The following is a 20,601-nucleotide window of genomic DNA, read 5'->3' on the forward strand; positions in this document are numbered from 1 at the left end:
TCTTTCGACAGCTTGGATAGGCTCCAGCACTCCCTGCGACCCTCGTGAGGATAAGTGGCAAAGAAAATGGATGGATACAGAGTCGTGTTTTTTTTTTTTTTTTTTTTACAAATGCAATGTGTTTAAATTGAGTCATAATTATTAATTGGCTTTACAGTCTTTTCCTGTTCTGAGGTTTCATAGTGATTTACAAATTATTTGTCGGGACAGTAACGCCCTGCCAGTGAAAACAAAAATATTATTATTATTATTATTATTGAACAAGTACAACTTTATTGAATTATAATTTGCAAGGCCCCAAAAAATGTTTTCTTGTAAAATGACTTTTGCCCCCTTTGCTTTCCTTTGCACGCGGCAGAAAAACAACCAGGAAAAGCAAAAAAAAAAACCGCTTTTGTCAAACCTCTTTCAAGGCTACGATGAAAAGTCACGAGAGACATGGCGACATGCGCTCTCGCCAAAGAGTGTAAAGTGGAGTACGGAGCTTTTCCAGCTCAATGTGCGATGTAAAGAGTCTTAAGCCTCTTTTCTACTCGACGCGCGTGTGTGTGTGTGTGTGTGTGTGTGTGTGTTTGTGTAAATGTGTGCACACGCATACGTGTGTGTGAGCTGTGCTCTTCGAGCCCGTGGCAATGTCGGTTATAGATGAAACGTTTTAGAAAAAGCAGGTCAAAGCATTCCCTTCCGTAAATGGAATGAATTTCAGTCAATATCTGAGCCATCATCGCCTTTCGTTATCCCGTTCCATCTTTCCACCAGCGGTTCCTAGCCTTGATTGAGCCGGGCCTCGCGTTTTACATCAGGAAAACGTAACGGCGCACTCCCAGACAAAATGTTGAAGTAATTTAATTAAATTTAAAATTTACTCTTTTTTTTCGTACCAGTCTGAAATTTGTTTCAACAAACACAAACGTGCAAAACTCACAAAGAGTTCTGATTTATTGTGTTGTATGAATGGCAACAGGTTTATTGAAGCTTCCATCCATCCATTTTCTTTGTCGCTTATCCTCACAAGGGTCGGTGGGAGTGCCGTAGCCTATCCCAGCTGTCAACGGGCAGGAGGCGGGGTACAGTCTGAACTGGTTGCCAGCCAATCGCAGGGCACGTCGTTTATTGGCGTTTCTGCCATCAAATGGAAGAGAATTAATTTTGTTGTTCTGTCTGTCACTAGATGACATTGATTGATGAGCAAAGATTTAAAAAAATATATAATAATTCTGCCTAATTAAGTGAAGTTGGATCATTTCCTACAGCACCTCTGATGATTTCTCATGGGAACCCTCCTTGACAATTGCTTCTCGCGGAAGTTAAAGCGAAGGAGTAAACATGATGTCGACCTTCATGAGGGGAGGGAAAGGAACCGAACACGTTAGGCACTACTGGACTGTTGATGTTTTTATGGTTTGGGTCCGAAGGCCAAAATATTACGTACAACCTGGTGCAGTTTCACACCACTGCAAACTGCAAAATGAGTTGATAAAATTAAACAAAACCAAAGCAAAAATAGTCATTATCCTATGAGAATTTTTTTAAAGTCCTGATCTCATTAAAAATATCTACAATTTTTTTGGAGGAGAAAAAAAATAATGATTTTAAAAAGTAGTATTTTTTTAAGAAAGATATAAGCTTACAAAAATTGATAGTAGTATTTATTAAAATTATTATATTCCCGCATATATTTGTTTTCAGAAAAGATCTAATATTTTTAAATAATTGAACCCATAGTTTCATAAGGGTGTATTTATTTTAACGTAATTTATAGAAAAATCAATATTGACATCCTTGTATTAATAGTCAAAATGTAATTTTGGATGAAAATTGTATTTTTAAAAAAGTCATAATCTACCAAGCAATTTAAAAAAATGTAAGTTGACAAGAAAAAGTTGAAAATTAAAAATTAATAAAAGTCAAAAATAATTTTGGGGGAATTTCCTATTAATGGATGTTGGAATAAAATCATTAAACTAAAGAAAACAATCTTTTTCCGAGGTTAAATCAATTGAAATCTTTTTTAATGATCAATTCTTTCAAATAATTCATCCTATATTTTCTGAAAAAAAAATTCAGTAATTTTGAATTTTATTTATTTTTATTCCGACAGTATTACACAAGGCTATCATATATTTTTTTTTTCTGTGTGGTCCTCAAACTACTCCATCCCTCCTTCACAGACAATTCAAAGTGAGCATTATTAATAAGCTTCCCCCTACCTCCCCACCGCGTTTCCTCATTACTGAAGATGTACATAATCAGTCAACCAGTGATTCCGCGCAGTTAATTAAAGTCGGCTTCATGTTGATGCGAAAAAATGGAAAACCAATGACGCTCACCCCGGCGTCACTGATGTCGAGGGACGACTCCGACTCAGCCAATCGCAGCGTTCGATGGTGAGACAACGAGCCACCAGGACCGTGAGAGGTTTTCCACAGGCCGGGCCAACGCTGTCGTCGGTGAACCGGCTCAGATCTGAGATCTTTCTTTTTCCTGCGGGGGATGAAAAACCACCACAACTGCCGTTATGCTGTTAGGAAGATAAAGATAGAGGTCTTTACAATAAAATAAATAAATAACTGGGGGGCATAAAAGTCATATTTTGATGGAAAAAAGTCATTGTGCTGTTGCTGTAAGTTGTCAAAAATATTAAATTAATGCGAATGAGTACACGCCTCACATTTTTCGGTATATTTTCATAGGACAACACTAGAGAAACTGTAAGTGTACAGCTTGTACAACTATAACTAGAGAATGTTAAAGCAAAAAAGCTTTTGCAGAATTTTGTTAGAAAAAAAAGCAAAGTAGTAAATGTGACATAAACATGTAATAACACAAATTTCATTTGCTTAAACAAATTCTACATTTCATGTATATGTAGGTTTGTAAGAATATTAAATGACACTGAAATTGTTATTTTACTTTTAAAACGATGATTTCAACAATACATGCAATCAAATGTTCATCTGATCTTAAAATAAGTTCAAATGGCTAATTCAAAAAATATTTTCAAATGTTTTTTTTTATTATTTTAATATTTGAGATGTGCTTCCAGATAGATAGAGAGAGAGAGAGAGAGAGGAGAGAGAGAGAGAGAGAGAGAGAGAGAGAGCTAAGCAATAGAATCAACCACAAGTCAATGGATTATTCCGGAGTGGCACACTGAGCGCGTGCAGCGTCGAGAGGGACGCCCGCTCACGGGAACTCGACGCGAGGCGGATGGGAGACGTGGGCTAATTAGCGGCTCGTCAGCCGCTTGCGTCACAAGGCGCTCTTAATTAGCCACACTTTGACATTAACACGCTCCGAGAGGGACGGATCGCGTCTCCGATGTGGCGCAACGTGAATGCTAATGGCTGCCCTGGTGCAAGGGAAATATTCCAAAGTGAGACCTCAGTCCAGCGCGCATGACTTTAGGTTTTCCGTCAGAGTTCAACTGGACCGTTTCATAGTTTTAAACGTTTGACCCTGCTGAACTACTTTTTCTTCGCCTTCAACTGAAAATATCCATAAATGATATGCGGAGGGTGACACGTTGGCTCAGCTGGTAAAAACGTTGGCCTCACAATTCTGAGGTCCCGGGTTCAATCCCGGACCCGCCTGTGTGGAGTTTGCATGTTCACCCCGTGCCTGCGTGGGTTTTCTCCGGGCACTCCAGTTCCCTCCCACCTTCCAAAAACATGCAACATTAATTGGACACTCGAAAATCTCCCCGAGGTGCGATTGTGAGTGCGGCTCTTTGTTTGTCTCCATGTGCCCTGCGATTGGCTGGCAACCAGGTCAGGGTGTACCCTGCCTCCTCCTGCCTGTTGACAGCCGGGATAGGCTCCAGAACTCCCGTGACCCTTGTGAGGATAAGTCGTGAAGAAAATGAATGGATGGATGGATGGATATGCAAAGTGACGCGTACCTTGGCGCTGCACCTTCACCCCTTTGGAGGTTGCAGCCACTTCGCTCCGACGCCATCAGACTGTCTGACCTTGAAGACCTGAATCTTATTGAAAAAAAAATACAAGAAAGAAATAAAAGGTTTTTTTTTTCTTTTTTTGATAACAATATGTGGAAGATTGGCCCGACCTGAAAGTGTTTCTGTGAATTCTTCTCTGTGTGCAGCCCCCATGGCGACCAACAACAACAACAAAGTCTTGGAAGGACCAATTAGTTTTCCAGATCACCTCAATGACAAAAGGTATGGGAAACTTTGCAGGATTATAAAATAAAAATGTTCAAAATATTGATTAATAATGTTAATAATAATATTCTTATTCATTCATTCATTTTCCAAGGTGCGTATCCTCACGAGGGTTACGGGAGTGCCGGAGCCAATCCCAGCTGTCACCAGGCAGGAGGCGGGGTACACCCTGAACTGGTCGCCAGCCAATCGGAGGGCACATAGAAAGAAAAAATTGTTTGCATTCACAATCACACCGACGGGGTAATTTGGATTCTCCGATTAACGCATGTTTTTTGGGATGTGGGAGGAAACCGGAGTGCCCGGAGAAAACCCACGCAGGCACGGGGAGAGGATGCAAACATTTCATGAAAAATAAAATAAATGACATTTTAAGAAAATTCTAGGATTGTCATCAACATGTCTTCTGATGTATCTTTTTATTTAGAAATAATAATAAAAAATGTTAAATGATTTGTTTTGTTGCTAACATATCTACTGTGATGGCATCATCCTTTTTTTTTTTTATTTACCGTAATTTGCGGCCTACAAGCCGTGACTTTTTTCACACGCTTTCAACCCTACGGTTTATGCGGCGTTAGCTAGCGTTAGTGCCCCTGGTTATAAACCTCAGTACACGGAAAGAGTCTACCTCTCGCGCCGTGCTAACGCTAGTGCCGCAATAGTGTTAAGCTCTTTCTGTGTAGTGAGGCTTATAACCAGGTGCATAGGTCGCGAGTTGCGGTAAAGTTCTAATAAAAATACAAATGCAATCTGTCAGACATCTTGTTTAAGTGATTGTGTTGCAATATGACACACATAAACAAATAAAAGAAAAGAAAATGTCCAGAGGTGATTGGTGACATTGTGTTTATTTTCCTGAAAACAAATTGAAGCTGCCGCACGTTATGTGGACTCACCACTGTTGTGAATCTGTCAAGCGTCACCTCGCGTGGCAAGACCGGAAGAGGGACTGGCATACATAACAGGACCGACCGGACCAAACAGTCTCTTCCTGTTCCTGCTGACTGTCCATTCCAGGGGCACAGTGCCATCCTCCCCTACGTAATCCGTCATTCAAACAGTTTTGTGGCCGTGACTGACAAATGATTTTCATTTGATTGGCTTGTGGGCGCAGTTATGCTTGAGCCCCGCAAACTCCAACCAGGCGGGAACAACGTGGGACTATGCAGGAACAGGAATTAGAGCTGTTCTGTGGATAGAAAGTCCCACATGTGCTCACTAAATACAATTTCATTCCCCTTGGTAAATGTTCAAAAGATTTTAAGTTCATTCCTGATTGTGTTCCTGTCCCTGACTTGCTGTTCCTTTTCCAATCAGCTAATAGTTTGTAATTCAAACGGCCTTAAATCTCTGACCATTAAAGGTCAATTTCTTATCATCCTTTGGGACAGTTATGATGGCGCCTTCTAAACTCTCAATCATGCTGTCGATCTACGATGCAGTCCTATTTCTGGTTCCTATTCCTGTCAGCCCTGTGGCTCTTTAACCAACAAGTGACACTTTTTTTTTTTCATTGGCCTAAGGGGCAAATGTGATTGTCCCCTTTGAGCCATACCCAGCAGCAGAAAATGACTGGGAGCAGGAACAGCAACTTGATATATTGTAGCAATTCCAGATGTCGCAATTCCATAATGTTTCCAAGTCTGTCTGATTTGCTGTTCCAAGTATACTGATTTGTTTTTCCTATTCTGGAGTCATGATTACATTCTATAAATTCTGTTTGGCAACAACACGTGACTACGAACAAGAATAGGAACTTGAGATATTCTGATGATCCTTGATGTCACAATTTTATCATCAATCCCAATTTAAGAATCTTTTGCAAGTCTGTCTGACTTGCGGGTCCAGTTACCGACATGCCGTCCCTGTAGTTATTACCATGTCCTGTGAACTCTGTCTGGTAACAAGTGATTGTGATCAGGAAGAGGAACACGAGATATTCATGTGATCCCTGATATTGCACATTCAGAAGACTTCTTGATCGCGTTCCTGCCGACTCCTTGTCGAGGGGCACGGCCTTGTGGCTGTGATTGGTTCATGGCAAGTTGCTTTCATTGGCCGATGGGGCAGTTTCAATTGTGCCCTACAATCGGTGTCTGGTAACAAAAAGATGCCACGAGCAGGAACAACAACCTGAGCCACTCTGTTGATCCCTGATGTTTGGTTTACATTGTAAACTAATATTTAGAGTGCTATATTTTTTACCATTTTTTAAATTTGGCCTGTGAGGCGATTATGATCATGACCCCTAAACACCAAACGATTCTGTTGATCCCCGATGATGTGTTCCTTCTTTTTCCCGACTTGCTGTTCTTGACACGGTGATCGATAAATGGCAAAATTTGGGGTAATTACAGTTGTGGCCCATGACTTTTATTTTCTGGTACCAACAAGCGTCAAGTGAGCAGGAACAGGAACCAGAGAGCATTATTCTGCATTAAAACAGCACCACGTACACTAAAAGAAGGTCAAAGACACAAATGAACTGAAAATTCCAAACCTCCAGACCAAGTCCACTTTGGCAGACTATCGCTTTGTCTACACGAGCACGAAAAGAACACAAACGAAGGAAGCGCTTGAAAACTGACAGAAAGTCCCTAACGGCCCTACGAAATCCTCTACAAAGAACTTGATCTCCGCTAGCTGCTCTAGGTCAGGCCGCTGAAAAACAAACAAACACATAACGCTTGATCCCGCGGATCAGTCGCTCTTTCCAGCAATCAAATAAGGATTTGCAGTAGAAAAAAATTGAGATGTGCTTGAAATCATCTCAGGAAAAAAAAAAGAAAAAAAAAAAAAAAAAAAGACCCAAATTAGCTGTAAGCGTTTTTTTTTTTTTTTCTTGCCGTTGCTGCTAACCACAATTGTTTCAGTTTTTTGGAGACAGAAAGAGTTCCAGGATGGTCGCCAGAGCAGTCCTTAGTTGGAGCACGTGTTGATGTTCTTGCCGTCGGCGGCGTCCTCCACCAGTGCCACGTGGTAGTCGGTGGACAGCGTGAAGTGCGACACGCAGCCCAGAAGACCGCCGACGTACTGCCGGTTGGTGTGCAGGGCAATTTCCTTCATGCCCCCTAAAACACACACACACACACACACACACACACACACACACACACACACACACGCAAAACAACAGCGTCATTATGATCCTTCACATATGGATCGAGATATGAGCGGTCGCCTACCAACATATAACGGTCCGTTTATGTTGAGTTGTCTCATCTTTCCCGGCGACCGACCCGTTTTGGCGCCGTAGTCGTCCACCGTCAGTTTCCCGGATTGACCGTCCCTACAAGTGGGAATGGGCGAGGAAAAAAGGAAATACATCACTGAAGAATAATTAAGAAGTAACATATATTCCTTGGTTGGGGGGGAATTCTCGTTTGGTAATCATATTAAGCCAAAATGTCTAGGGAAATAAAGTTGCAATTTGTAGAAAAAAAAGTTAGAACTTTATTATTTGACTTCAAATGTTTGAAGATAATGGCTGAAAACACGCAAAAACTGAAAACAATGTCCAGTAACTTTTTTTCAACTTTTCATTTGTTTGGATTTTTGGTGCGTGAATAAAATGAAGCAACGATGAACCTTTCCGACCTGTCAATCACTCGTACAATAATAGCCAATCAGATGGCCGCAACGGCTTGACACGCCCCTCTCGCCATGTTGTCCCACAAGCAATGCTGGTTGGCAGTAGCGTGCGCTTGGAAAAGTTAATGTTATGAAGAAAATGGTCCTCAGGTGCGCTTGGGGAACGTGCAATCAAACTTTTTTGCATCGATTGCCAACGTTTTGCTGTAACTCTGACATTGCGTCCTGCTCCGTCCAAAATCTTAATTCTGTGTACAGATCCTTGCCTGAAATAGTTGAGACCTCTCTGTAGAACTCTCTTGGACAAGTCTGACGCATTTGGCAAAAAACATACCCCAATATTATCTGAAATACGCGATAAGAGAATCGACTTCAAACATGTTATGTTCAATCGCCATTTTGAAAGCTTGTGGGACATGGCTAAGGGGGCGGAGCTTAAAGTCGCTATCGGAAAGGTCCATTGCCACTTGGGGTTTCCGGCATTAGTTGACCCCCCACATGAGTAGAGCGTGCCATCAATGGCTTTCCGGTGCAATTGCGAGTCAAGTGCTTTTTATTCCATTTCCACCACTCCAGCATGCAGTGAGCTTGCTAACCTCGCCTACACCCTTGATGGCTACAATTTACAGAATAGCTCAACGTCGTTATTTGTCAAAACACCCACAACTCCAAGCGAGGTGCCGACGTATTGGAAGACACTGTCGGCAATCTGGAAACCTGCTCGCTCAAAAGCTAGAGGACCTAGCACTAGCGCTAGAGTCGAGATGATTAGATGGCCTATATTCCCAAAAATTGTTTCGCATCTTGAACATGTTGTGACGTGTAGAAATACGCTAGACGTATTGGAGTAGCAGGTAAAAGTCGAGTGGGGTCTTTTCAGAATATTCATCGGACACGCCCACTGCATCTGATAGCTGAAAGAACATCTTAATTCTTCGCCATTTCTACGTCTAATTACTTATTTTGGGGTGCGTTCGACATTCAAATTTGACATACTTGTTAACAACAGCCATTTTTTGTGGCAATTTTACACTTTTTATTTTCACTCTACAGGGGCATAAAGTGTACAAAGGGTAAAAAAAAAAAATCTTATTTATGTTATTTTATGACACAAAGTCAGGAATGTAAAAAAGATTAAGTTGTAGTATGGAGACAAAAGCAGCAATTTTATGAGAGTTAAATAATATTGAGAGGGAAAATTTTTTATTCAGCTTTCTCTGGAAGATTCCAATAATCACAATTTTGTGAGAATAAAATGTGTAATTTTACAAGGATTAAAGTCAGACAATTTACAGGCACTATTTTGTCATAAAGAGCAGAAATATGAATGCAAAAAGTCAATTTCACCTGACAGCTTTGACTCTGTGCCACTTCCCATCAGAGAAGCTTCCGTTGACCACGACGTTCGCCACACCGCTGCCCAAGTTGTAACTGCGCGGAAGCAACGTGAACGTGTGACGTAAAATTACGGAAAAGGAAACGAGGAAGCCTAAACGACGAACGCTGACCTGAAGATGAGCGCGCCGTCGCGCAGGCCCACCGACAGGAAGTCGCTGTTGGCTCTCATGGGCGTGTCGCCTCGCCACAGCAACAGGCCGTCGCCGGCGTTGCTCTTGAAGCGCATGAACACGTTGTTCCTGGAGCCCGACACCCTATCGGTGCAAAAAACACGTTTTCCACGCCATTGTGCGCGCCCGATGGACACAACGTTAGGCACAGCTCGGATTGACACTCCTCCCTTCTCGATCTAAATACGCTGACCAAAATACACTTGTAACAAATCAAAAACTGGATTTCCTTCTTCATTTCTGCGAGCCAACTTGCCAATTTTGAAAATGTATCTGCATAAACAATTATTAATAAAAATACATGGAAAGTAGGAAAAACTAATTTTGGAGCAACAATAAAAGTCAACATTTGCTGTTGTTATTTGTTTGCTTGATTAAACAAATGAAATTAAAATGTATCCATCCATCCTTCCATTTTCTTAGCCGCTTATCCTCACAAGGGTCGCGGGGAGTGCTGGAGCCTATCCCGGCCGTCAACGGGCAGGAGGCGGGGGACACCCCGAACTGGTTGCCAGCCAATCGCAGGGCACATGGAGACAAACAGCTGCACTCACAATCACACCTAGGGGCAATTTAGAGTGTCCAATTAATGTCGGGTGTTTTTGGGATGTGGGAGGAAACCGGAGTGCTCGGGGGAAACCCACGCAGGCTCGGCCAGAACATGCAAATTCCATACAGGTGGGGACGGGATTTGAACCCAGGTCCTCAGAACTGTGAGGCCAACGCTATAACCAGTTGCACCAATGTTTCCGCCATACTAAAATATATTCAAATTAAATCATTTTAGGATCGAAAATGAATGAATTGAAAAATGAATTATGCAGGTGTTTAAAAAAACAATTAATCGAATAAATGAAAACAATTTAATCGGCAGCTGAATGATATGGATTGGAAAAGATAAAAAAAAATTGAGTGAAGATAACAAAAATCTATTCAATTTTAAAGAGAAATAATGACTTCAAAATGTAATAAATTGTAAGAGTAATGCCTAATGATTTTTTCAATGAAATGTAAGAAAAAAAATCACATGACATTAAGAATTAAATTTCAGTGCTCTCAAATTATTTTTTCTAAATTAAAAAAACAAAAAATGAAATTTAAAAGATTATGTCTTGGAAAAGGATGAAAAACAAAATGAATGAAATGAAAAACAAATAAAAAAGAAACCCGAACAATTGAATCAATTTGGTGTCCATTTCTGACCTCTTGAGAATGTCTCTTTTGTCGTAGGTGAGGTAGCTGCGACCCATAAACTGCGGGATCTCGATGGCCTCTGTCACAGCTGTGGGGCGGACGAGGGAGACAAAAAAAAAAAAAAAAAAAAAAAGTCATGTTTTTCGCCACGATCGCACGACAACGAGCATTCAGAGGCAGCGCCGACGTGAACCACGTCACTACATGTATCTAATTAAATCGTCTGCACGTTTTCAAAAAATTCAAGGAAGAAGGAATACGGGATGGCTTACTGTTCAAGCAGTAGTTTCCACATTCTGAAAAAAAAAAAAAAAAAAAAACAGAGAAGGCAAAGACAGGTTTGAAGGATTAACATTTGCACTACACGCCGTCATATTGACTCTTATGATAAGGAGGAGAAAAGGAAAAAAGGGATTTATCCGTGGACATGGGGATCAGGTCATGTGGTCCGAGCCCCGGGAGACGAGGGCTGATTGTGCTGTTGCTGCCATCACGTCAGAGAATACAAATTTGAATTCGTGATGACCTCCATTGGGAAAAATCCAAATAATATGAAATTAAACAGTGAATGGGACATCTGAAGTTCCGCATTCACCCTCAGTGCCACTGACGTCTCCGCACCCCGTTTGAGAACTGGTTTTCCGAGCTCCGGCCGGAATACGAAAGAAACGGCGCCATAGCTTCCCAACTAGTAACGTCAAACGGCAGACGGACCTTTCTGGCAGTGCCGGCCGTCGTACCCGAGGGGGCAGTCGCACTCGTAGGCGTCCCGCTGAGGCCTGCAGGTGCCGCCGTTGGCGCAGGGGCTTTGCGCGCAAGGGTGCTCCGCGTTGGCCACGTTGACGCCGCCCGCCGACTCGCTCGTGATGGGGATGATGCGATCGTTCAGGACCAGCTAGGAGGAGAGAACGTGACACTTTTTTTTTTTTTTTTTGGTGCTCAACTTCTTTTTGGGAGTATACAAATAGAAATACAAATATATAAAACTGCCTTTGTCATTTAAGAACAAAGTGACTTTTTTTCTGTTAGTGTGACGACAAAAAAAAATCTATCCATAAAGATGTGACAGAATGTTTTTTTTTTTTTAGTCATTTGTACAAACATTGGCAGTTTTTTGTGGTTATGTTAGTTATGATGTCATGAATGCGATAAATGTCATACAACGTCACCTACTTAAGACTATTTTTATGTTCTGACATTAACAGGAACATATTTTTATTGCTTTTAATGGTCTCATTATTTTGACTTTTACAGCATTGTTTCACATTTTAAAAAACAAATTAAGACTCAGTGTTTTATTGTTTTTGTCATAACATTTTTTTCGTGGTTCATTTATTTTTGTTACACTTTGCTGAGATTATTTAGAGGGTTAAAAACGAGATGCAATGCCGACTGCCATCGTCAACATTAATTGACTTTTTATTCCTTTTTGTACATTTTATGGTTTTATTGAAAATGGAAAAATTGATATACAATGGGACCTGCATTGCTAATAAAGTTAAAATTATTCTGTGATTAATTGATGTTCAGTGGTCAATTTCTTTTCACACTTTTAAGGCATTTTTTTAAGGTTAAACCTAAGATGCAACACCATTTTCTTTTGGAAAATGTTATATCCTAACATTGACAGTGTCTTTTTTAACTTGTGAATTTCTCGTTACACTTTTATGACATGATAAAAAAATAAATACATAGATTAAAAAAGCATGCAACATTAACAGCGTTTTTTGAGTTGTTGACTTCTTTTTACACTTTTATGGAATTCTGAAGAAGGCTAAATAAATCTCGTGGGGCAAAACAGTGTGTGCACTGCGGGTGTGTATTTTGACACCTTTTGTACGGCTCCCGTGAAGGGCTTCAGGACCCCCGCGGCCTTCTTGGTTTTGTCATACTGCGGTACTCCCCCGATGTAGAGCGCTGAGCTGCAGTTGATCTGCGTGAAAGCCCCCTAAACACACGCGCACGGCATTGAGTTGAAGGAATCACACTGAGTAGCTTGCCTGCCCCCTTGTGGTTCTAAAGTGCAGGTACCTCGGCGAATCCTTCCACGGCCTTCTGGCTGTCCACTTGCAGGATTCCGCTTTTGGCAGTGCGGGACACCCTCAGCTCGTGCCAGGCGTCCATAGCGACTCGCTCTTCACTCCTTTGAGGCATTAAAATATTAAAATCATTCAAGCATTGGAATGGGAAGATGTCGCGAAACAACAAAAATATCAGATACTCCGGTGGAACCCTTTCATACACTGCCACCTATCGGTCAAAAGTTTGATGCTTTGCGGGACAACTCGTGAAAAACTGCTTTTCATTTGTTGATGTCAAAGTTGTGCACGAATACACTTGTGTACACATTATACGTGACCGTTGTTATGGAATGTGTAGGATATGATGGAGATTAGGTTTTAGCAATTATGGAAAAAAATAATCCCACACATTCTGATTAAAATCATTAAGGGTTACTTCAACGTTTGCATGTGAATATTCGAGGGTCAAGCCCTCCTGAGATATAATGTTAATTTCTGGGTTTCCGTTGAGTGCTGGCATAGCATCAAAGTGGTCGTATCACATTTAAAAAAAAAAAAAAAAACTCTTATTCTTAAAGCCCCACTGCCATGGCTCCAAACATTCTAAAATAGATATTGTAATGAAAAATACATATAACATTATTCACTTCAATGTCGATATGAAAAAATAAATATGAGCGGAGAGCGCGTCATCCAAGCGCAAAGTTGCGGAAGTCTCATTCGACATCCAAGTGGTCGCCATATTGCCTGCAAATTCACCAGCAGATGTTACACCGGCACCTTCGCCATTGAAAACACGTAGTGACAACTTGCTGTGGGAGAGGACCAACAAAGATTTTCGGATTTTTCTGACGCCCCTTCTGGCACGGAAGCTCTTTTCGAAGAAGAGAACATTTCACAATCGAGTGAAGTGACCGGGGCAACGTTACCCTATCGTTTCGAGCCATATTTAAATGAGTCAGTATGTAAATGTCACCCCGTCCGAAGCCGTCCCTCACATCGACACATCTAGCAAACACTTATTTACGTACGTGGATCTTTTGTTACGTGCTGAGAGGATTACATCCCTCCCCCAACTATTGTTTTTTATTTATTATTATTTTTTTTAAGTAACTCTATACACACCTACCTGTCATTTGGAACCCACGAAGCTCGCGTACTTTGCACCGGTGCAATCCATTTTTCACGACGGTCTTTTTAAAAAGTGTGAAGAGTGAATCCATCCCGAGTGTTTGAACAATATCCAGCAATTCAACGAGCCGGCATTTTGGCTAACAAAGAACAAGGAACAAAGAGCTACCTTCCAGCAGGTAAAACTAGAATAAACACACGAGTCCGCCTGGGTGGGTGTCTGCTATGAACGTCACTTCCTGTTTTTTCTCCAAAACAAATCCCTCGAGAGGATTTTCATGGCGGGAGTGACAAAAAGCCATAGGATGGGTCCACTCTGGCTGCCCTTTTTTCATTAATAACATACTAAAAATCATGCATTTCATAACAGCGGGGCTTTAAATATTCAATGTATGTAATTCTTATTGTTGTGTGTTTATTTTTGCTGTAAACTCCAACTGGAACTTGAAGCGATAACAAACAGGTTATTACAAACACGCTAGCTGAAAGAAATACTGTATCCTGGATGTGGGTGCGATTCAGGGTGCGTTGACAATAGCGCCATCGTGCAGATTCATATTTTTTAGTCGATTGTGATGTTTTTATGCTTGTGAAAAGCTACAGTGGGAATCACGGAGACAATTTTGATCAACCCCCCCAGCCCTACTAGAAATATAAATAAACTGGACTCGTGTTGACCACTTTCCGCGAAAACTTGGACCGTTGGATTGGAGGAAACGCTAGTATTGGCTGCGATGACTGAGGCGCTAGTGTCCCATCGGGCCTCACCTTAACACAGCCCCGCCCGAGCCGCAGTCGAATCTGAACTCCACGAATCCGTCCAGCAGGTTGATGGCCAGGAAGTCGGCGGTGCCGTCGTCGTCGCTGTACAGCAGCGTCCCGTCGGGCGCCGACGGCCGGAAGGTCATTTCGAACTCCATGAAGGACAAATAACTCTGGGACGGCTGCGGCCACGGCACCACCGCGTAGGACAGCGCCATCTCGTTGAAGAGCGGCGAGGAGACCGAGAAACCTGCAACCCCCACCCAAAAAAAATCCGGGGGGGGGGGGGGGTCAGGCTTAGGTTAGGGTTGAACATTCTGAGAACATTAACATTTAATTTTAAATGAAGTTGCATTTTAGATGAAAACTGAATCAAAACTTATTCAATGAAATTAATTCTGCTCTATATTAAATTTCATACATAGAGCTTGGTCAAGTTACAAAAGCTAGTATATATCATATAAAAAGATGATTTCCTGTCAAACTAATGAACTAATCACAGTACTTGAAATATTCCAAATGGAGAGAAGTCTGGGGGGAGGGAAGTATGGTTTTGTTGTGGCCTTTTAAAATCTTAATCTTGAAAAAAATGTCTTACAAGAAACCACAATAATAATAAAAAAAATTAATGAAATAAGTAAATAACATTTAAATTAAATCAAATCAAATTCTAGATTCAATTAAAATTTAAAATTTGAATTGAAAAAAAAGAAATAACATTTAATATAAGAAATGAAATATGTTCGGCAGCATTTGGTGAACAGAAAGTGTACAGTATTATTTATTCATTATGTTGCAAAAAGAAATAAAAAAATAGCTGAAACTTGTTTTGCCAATTTACATAAAATAAAATAAACATTAGTCGCATCCTGTATTGAAGCTGTACTCAGATTGTGTCCAGTGTTGTCTATAAAATATTTTTATACTTTACTAATATTTTTTATTTTATCAAAAATACTCCCATGATTTAGAAGAGTCAAAGAAAAGAGAAAAATGAATATAGAAAGAAGAATTGTCTGACTGTCTTGGCACAGAGTGCCAGTGAAGCCAAGCGGGCACAAGCAGATGAAGCCGTCGGCGCGGTTGGCAAAGCAGACGCCGCCGTTGCCGCAACCCACCGCGTCGCACACGCTGTCGGTGCACTCGCCTGCAAAAACACGCACGCAAAAGATGCGGGAATGCGGCGGCGGCAGCGTCGCGTGTCCGCCCCTGCGAGTACCCCACGCCGTGCGCCCACCTACGTCGGCGCCGCTCAGCGCTCGGCCCAGCGGCCACGCTCTGACGTCGGCGGCCACGCCGTTGAGGGTCAAGCTTTGGATGCAACCCACGAAGCCTCCGGCGGCGCCCGTTGCCCTCGCCAGCCCGTAGGCGCTCGGAGCGCCCCCGACGTAGAGCGGCGAGCGGAACGTGATCTTGGTGTACTCGCCCTGAGCGGTCAAACAGAACGTCGTCCTCACTTCTTCTACATGAAATATTTCCACAAAGTACAAATTGTTTCCGTACTGCTGTTTTGGTTAGCGACATGATGCAAACGGACTTAGTATTTAACTCTTAATTATCACGTAATTACACTTACCTGTCTATGTTTTTTTTTTCAACCTTACAAGAACATTGATTTTTGAGAGGGTTTGATTTGCCCAAAATGGATGATTTTGGACCGCCTGGCAACCTTTTAACGATGATTATTCAACTTGGTGTCGTTACTTGCGATCGGCCGGATATGGGCGTGTCGTTGTCCAGTCGCAGCCAGCCGCTGGTGCCGTCCCTGAAGACCGTGACCGTGTGCCACTGACCGAGGACCACGCGGCTCTCGCTGACGATCCGAGCTACGCCTGTTCCGCAGTTGAACCTGAAAAATCAGAGCCGTTACTTTTTATCAGGGAAACAACAAATATGACAAATCTTTGTTGCTTGTGTTTGTTTGGGTGGGGGTGGGGGGGGGATGAAGTGTGCTGTTATAGCCTTTAAATTTATAATGAATTAGCAGTTAAAGAAGAAGAGGGAATTGTTTTGATCATAAAGAAAAAGAAATGACGTCATTATTTTTGAAGAAAATGACACCCCAAATTTACATGTAACAAGTCTCTTAATGATATCATAGTTGCGATATTCTTCAAAATCACCATTAAGTACAAATCAAAAAGATCCATCCGTTTTTGCTTGTCCTCATGAAACGTTGCAAATTATTTTGATCTGGAAAACAATAAAAGTAACTTTTTTGTGTATACTAAGGAGCCAATAACATAGTAGTAATAGATATGAGCACAAAATACAAAGCAAAGCAGTCGTGGAAATAGTTTTTAACTTCCATTTGAAATGTTATGAAAAAAAAACATGTAATAACAGTGTAGTAACCACTTTAGCTTGTTAGTATTACAGTGAAAGGCAAATGAAAACAGTAGTGGGAATGGTTTTCACCAGGAAAGCTTAAGTGTGTAATAACAATGTGATAATAGTTTAATAACATATAGCATCAAAACTACCAATGAGCAGGAGTTACAGCAGTAGTGCAAAAAAAAAAAAAACACCCAACAACAAATAACTTAATTGTAATAACAATGTACCAACAGTGTAAATAGCTTAGTAGTAGTCGTAGAAATAGTGGTTGGAATGTCAGCTGTCGGTATGGAAGTAAATTGTTGCCACCAGGATTTGAATTTAAAATGCAACAGAAAACAGGGTCTGAATTTGAAATGTAAAGTGATCACATTTTCAATAGTTGTATTTCAGTGTAACTTTTCAATGTTAACAATTTAACTGGCTACAATTCGGTGTCTAAAACTCACCGTCTGTGCCACAAGGCAGGGTTACTCCAGGTCACAACCGAACAGCCAATCGCAGTTACGCTTTCTTAGTCACGTGACGTCACATACTAAGAAAGCGTAACTGCGGTTGGCTGACCTGAAGTAACCCTGCCTGGTGGCACGGACGGTGAGGTTCAGACAGCGAATTGTCGCCAGTTGAATTGTCAACATTGAAAACTTACACAGAAATACAACTGTCGGAAATGTGATCACTTTACACTTCCAATTCAAATCCCGGTGGCACTTATTCACCTCCATAAGTCGGTCACTATTTTTCTTTGAAATTGGACTCATCCTCATCAAGTTGCCATGAGAAGTCGACAGAGAATTTCCCAACAGCAATGAAAGTGAAAGCGAAGATCAACTGTAACATGTTTTGTGGTTACGTTTTGTGTTTTCTGTGATAGTATTTGGGGTGATTCATTTTTCCAACTTTCTTTCTTGACACGTCTCCTAGCGGGTCCACCGATATTATCGATTGATTGACGTGTCAAGTATGCGTCATTACCTGTAATGTACTTTCCCGCGCAGCAGCGCCAAAGAAGCGAAATCCCCGCGGCCGTGTTCGTTCTCGCCGCAGTACAGCAGCAGGCCATCGTCGGCGTCCGCCTGAAACGTACGCAGACAAACACACGAGCGCGATTACTACGCACGCGGTTCCTTACCGTACTTCGTCAACCAGAACCGACTTAAATAAACCAGTCAGCTACACCTTGAACTCCGCTGAGATCTGAAAGGTCTGGTAGGAGTTCTTCAGAGGTTCAAAGGTCATGTGGGAGTGGCCATAGAACCTGGGAAACCTGACGGAAACCTCTAAAGAACAACACAACAAAAAACAAAATTGTGGTTAAACTTTACACTGAAGACAAAAAATATTCGACACGTTTATGTTGCCCATTATGCTTCAATCAGATGTAATTAAATATCATAATCATTATACATTTTTTGTTATCCGATTGCTTTTTATTTTGAAGTCATTTTCAATTTCATTTCCCTTCAAACGTACTTTTAAAAACTTATTTCATATGTGACTTATGTGACCTTGAGCGCAGGTGTCGCCGGCGCGTCCGAGGTTGCAGTGGCATCGCGATCCTCCGTTCTCCAAGTCTCTGAGGCAGAAGCTGTCGGGGGGGCAGACGGTGTCGTCGCAGGTCAGCTGGTACACCCGAGGGACCTCGCCCTTCCACGGCGACATGGTGGCGGCGGGGCTGGGCGTGGGCGCGGCGGCGCTGGAAAGGATTGCCGAGAGTAACTTTGGCGTGTGGATCGTCGGAGCTGTTGGACCAAATCAAGCGGGTACCTGGCGGTGGTTGTGACGTTGCGCTCGGAGCCGGTTGGGAAAATCAGATCGGAGAAGTCTGGGAAGACGGCTGGCGTGGCGGCGGCGCTGGAGGAAGAGGCCGGGGGGAGTGCAGCGGGGTCGGAGGGGGCCACGGTGTTCACGCGGTAAACCACGTTCTGACCCGACGGACCGGAACGAGAGCGAAGCTGCGACTTGCCGCCGTCTCGGCCGATGCTAGGGAACGGCTTCAGCTGAGAACCACGTCAAAGTTCAACCCCCCCCCCCCAAAAAAAAAAAAAAAAAAAATCAACGAAGAATAATCATTTTAATGTCGTAAAATATGCACGACTTACTTCCTCGATGAAGATGTCGTAGTCAGAGTCGTCCATGTCAAAACCGTCGTCGTCCTTGATCTGCGTATTCGTGAAGTAATGGCTGTAATCCCCGCTACCCACGTCTGACGCTCCTGCGGGGGAAGTTGCTGTTGATGTATTGCCCGTGAATAATCCAGCCATTCAGTTTCCGAGCTGCTTATCCTCACAAGGGTCACAGGAGCGCTATCATCAGGCAGGAGGCAGAGTACACCCTGAACTGGTTGCCAGCCAATCGCAGGGCACATCGAGACAAACAGTCGCACTCGCGATCACACCTATGGGCAATTTTGAGTGTCCAATTAATGTTGCATGTTTTTGGGATGTGGGGGGGGGGGAAACCGGAGTGCCCGGAGAAAACCCACCCAGGCACGGGGAGAACATGCAAACTCCACACAGGCGGGTCCGGGATTGAACCCGGGACGTCAGAACTGTGAGGGCAAAGATGCACATGTGCCAGTTGGTCATACAGCTGGGCGACATGGTCTTCAGGTTAAATTTCACTTTTTTTTTTCCCCCACAAAAAAACAAAAACAAACGAACAAACACATTTTCTGACCAAAACTGATTAACAGCAGAAAACAAAATATGGACTTTGAAACTGTATCAATTCCCCCCAAACTTGAACTCTCTCAACTTCCACAGAAAGAACTGATTTTTTTTCCCCTCATTGACAAGGAGAAAAATAAAAAGGGTTTTCTCTTGGACAAAATGTTTAAATATATACATAATCCTTAATACATCTTTATAAAACATTTGAAATGTGTCAATTTAACGTCAACAATATATAGATATAAATATATATAAATAAGGGCGGCACAGTGCATCAGCTCCCAGCTGATGTTTACTATCAAACGAAATAAACAAAATCGTGACCGTTTACCAGCCATATCAAATCAATTAATCGTAAAATCTCAAATGTGATCACTGCTACACGCTGGAAAGCGTTGGGCTCACAGTTCTGAGGACCCGAGGACCGGGTTTGATCCCGGCGCCGCCTGTGTGGAGTTTGCATGTTCTCCCCGTGCCTGCGTGGGTTTTCCCCGGGCACTCCGGTTTCCCCCCCACATCCCAAAAACATGCAACATTAATTGGACACTCAAAATTGCCCCGAGGTGTGATCGTGAGTGCGGCTGTTTGTCTCCATCTGCCCTGCGATTGGCTGGCAACCAGGTCAGGGTGTACCCTGCCTGTTGCTCGTTGACAGCTGGGATAAGGTCCAGCACTCCCCGCGATCCTCGTGAGGATAAGCGGCTAAGAAATCCTGTGCTTTTTTAGACCAAAATGCACCCACCTGTGACGTACGTGCTGAATTAATGCTACGCTGAGAAAACTTCATCTCATCTAATATAACAGGAAGCCCCCCCACCCCCCCTCCCCCAGCCTTTGGCAAAATGCAAAAGCTCGTCACTTTATTGTGCATTGGGGATATCGTGAGTAGCAGAGAAAAAGCATAATCATGAGTAAATGTGTTGGAAGAGTTTTGAATCGGTGCTGAACGCTGGCAAACTTTTCCTCGAAATGCTAAAATAAATCCTGCATACTGATCAGTGGAACTCAGTGAGGGGTCCCCCCAAAACTAATCTGCTGTTGTGTAACAATCGCTGGCCACCCCCTGCGCACTCACACACACACACACACACACACACACACACACGCACGCAGAAAAGTATGTCAGCGCGTCAGGCCCA

At 42.5% G+C, this 20,601-nt stretch overlaps 1 protein-coding gene across 3 annotated transcripts in view; it reads right to left on the reverse strand.

Annotated features, from left to right (window-relative positions):
• Nucleotides 1-5,136: 5,136 nt before the first annotated feature.
• The window catches only part of LOC133499932 (pikachurin), a 36,215-nt gene continuing 20,750 nt past the window's right edge, over nt 5,137-20,601 (reverse strand). For 2 of the 3 annotated variants that reach the window (XM_061818375.1, XM_061818374.1), the window contains 18 exons: nt 18,893-19,005; nt 18,558-18,790; nt 18,299-18,486; nt 17,970-18,070; nt 17,766-17,866; nt 16,158-16,302; nt 15,691-15,880; nt 15,475-15,600; nt 14,460-14,703; nt 12,571-12,682; nt 12,371-12,487; nt 11,254-11,434; nt 10,812-10,835; nt 10,549-10,627; nt 9,286-9,429; nt 9,125-9,208; nt 7,372-7,475; nt 5,137-7,257 (listed from right to left, as the gene is read on the reverse strand). In XM_061818375.1, the coding sequence (XP_061674359.1) occupies nt 7,106-7,257; nt 7,372-7,475; nt 9,125-9,208; nt 9,286-9,429; nt 10,549-10,627; nt 10,812-10,835; nt 11,254-11,434; nt 12,371-12,487; nt 12,571-12,682; nt 14,460-14,703; nt 15,475-15,600; nt 15,691-15,880; nt 16,158-16,302; nt 17,766-17,866; nt 17,970-18,070; nt 18,299-18,486; nt 18,558-18,790; nt 18,893-19,005 (2,438 nt within the window). In that variant the 3' untranslated portion in view covers nt 5,137-7,105. Of the gene's footprint in view, nt 7,258-7,371; nt 7,476-9,124; nt 9,209-9,285; nt 9,430-9,782; nt 9,855-10,548; nt 10,628-10,811; nt 10,836-11,253; nt 11,435-12,370; nt 12,488-12,570; nt 12,683-14,459; nt 14,704-15,474; nt 15,601-15,690; nt 15,881-16,157; nt 16,303-17,765; nt 17,867-17,969; nt 18,071-18,298; nt 18,487-18,557; nt 18,791-18,892; nt 19,006-20,601 lie in introns of those variants that run through there. The other variant, XM_061818376.1, reaches the window with a different exon arrangement.

Source organism: Syngnathoides biaculeatus, chromosome 4 (genome assembly GCF_019802595.1).
Source record: "Syngnathoides biaculeatus isolate LvHL_M chromosome 4, ASM1980259v1, whole genome shotgun sequence".
Lineage (NCBI taxonomy): Eukaryota > Metazoa > Chordata > Actinopteri > Syngnathiformes > Syngnathidae > Syngnathoides > Syngnathoides biaculeatus.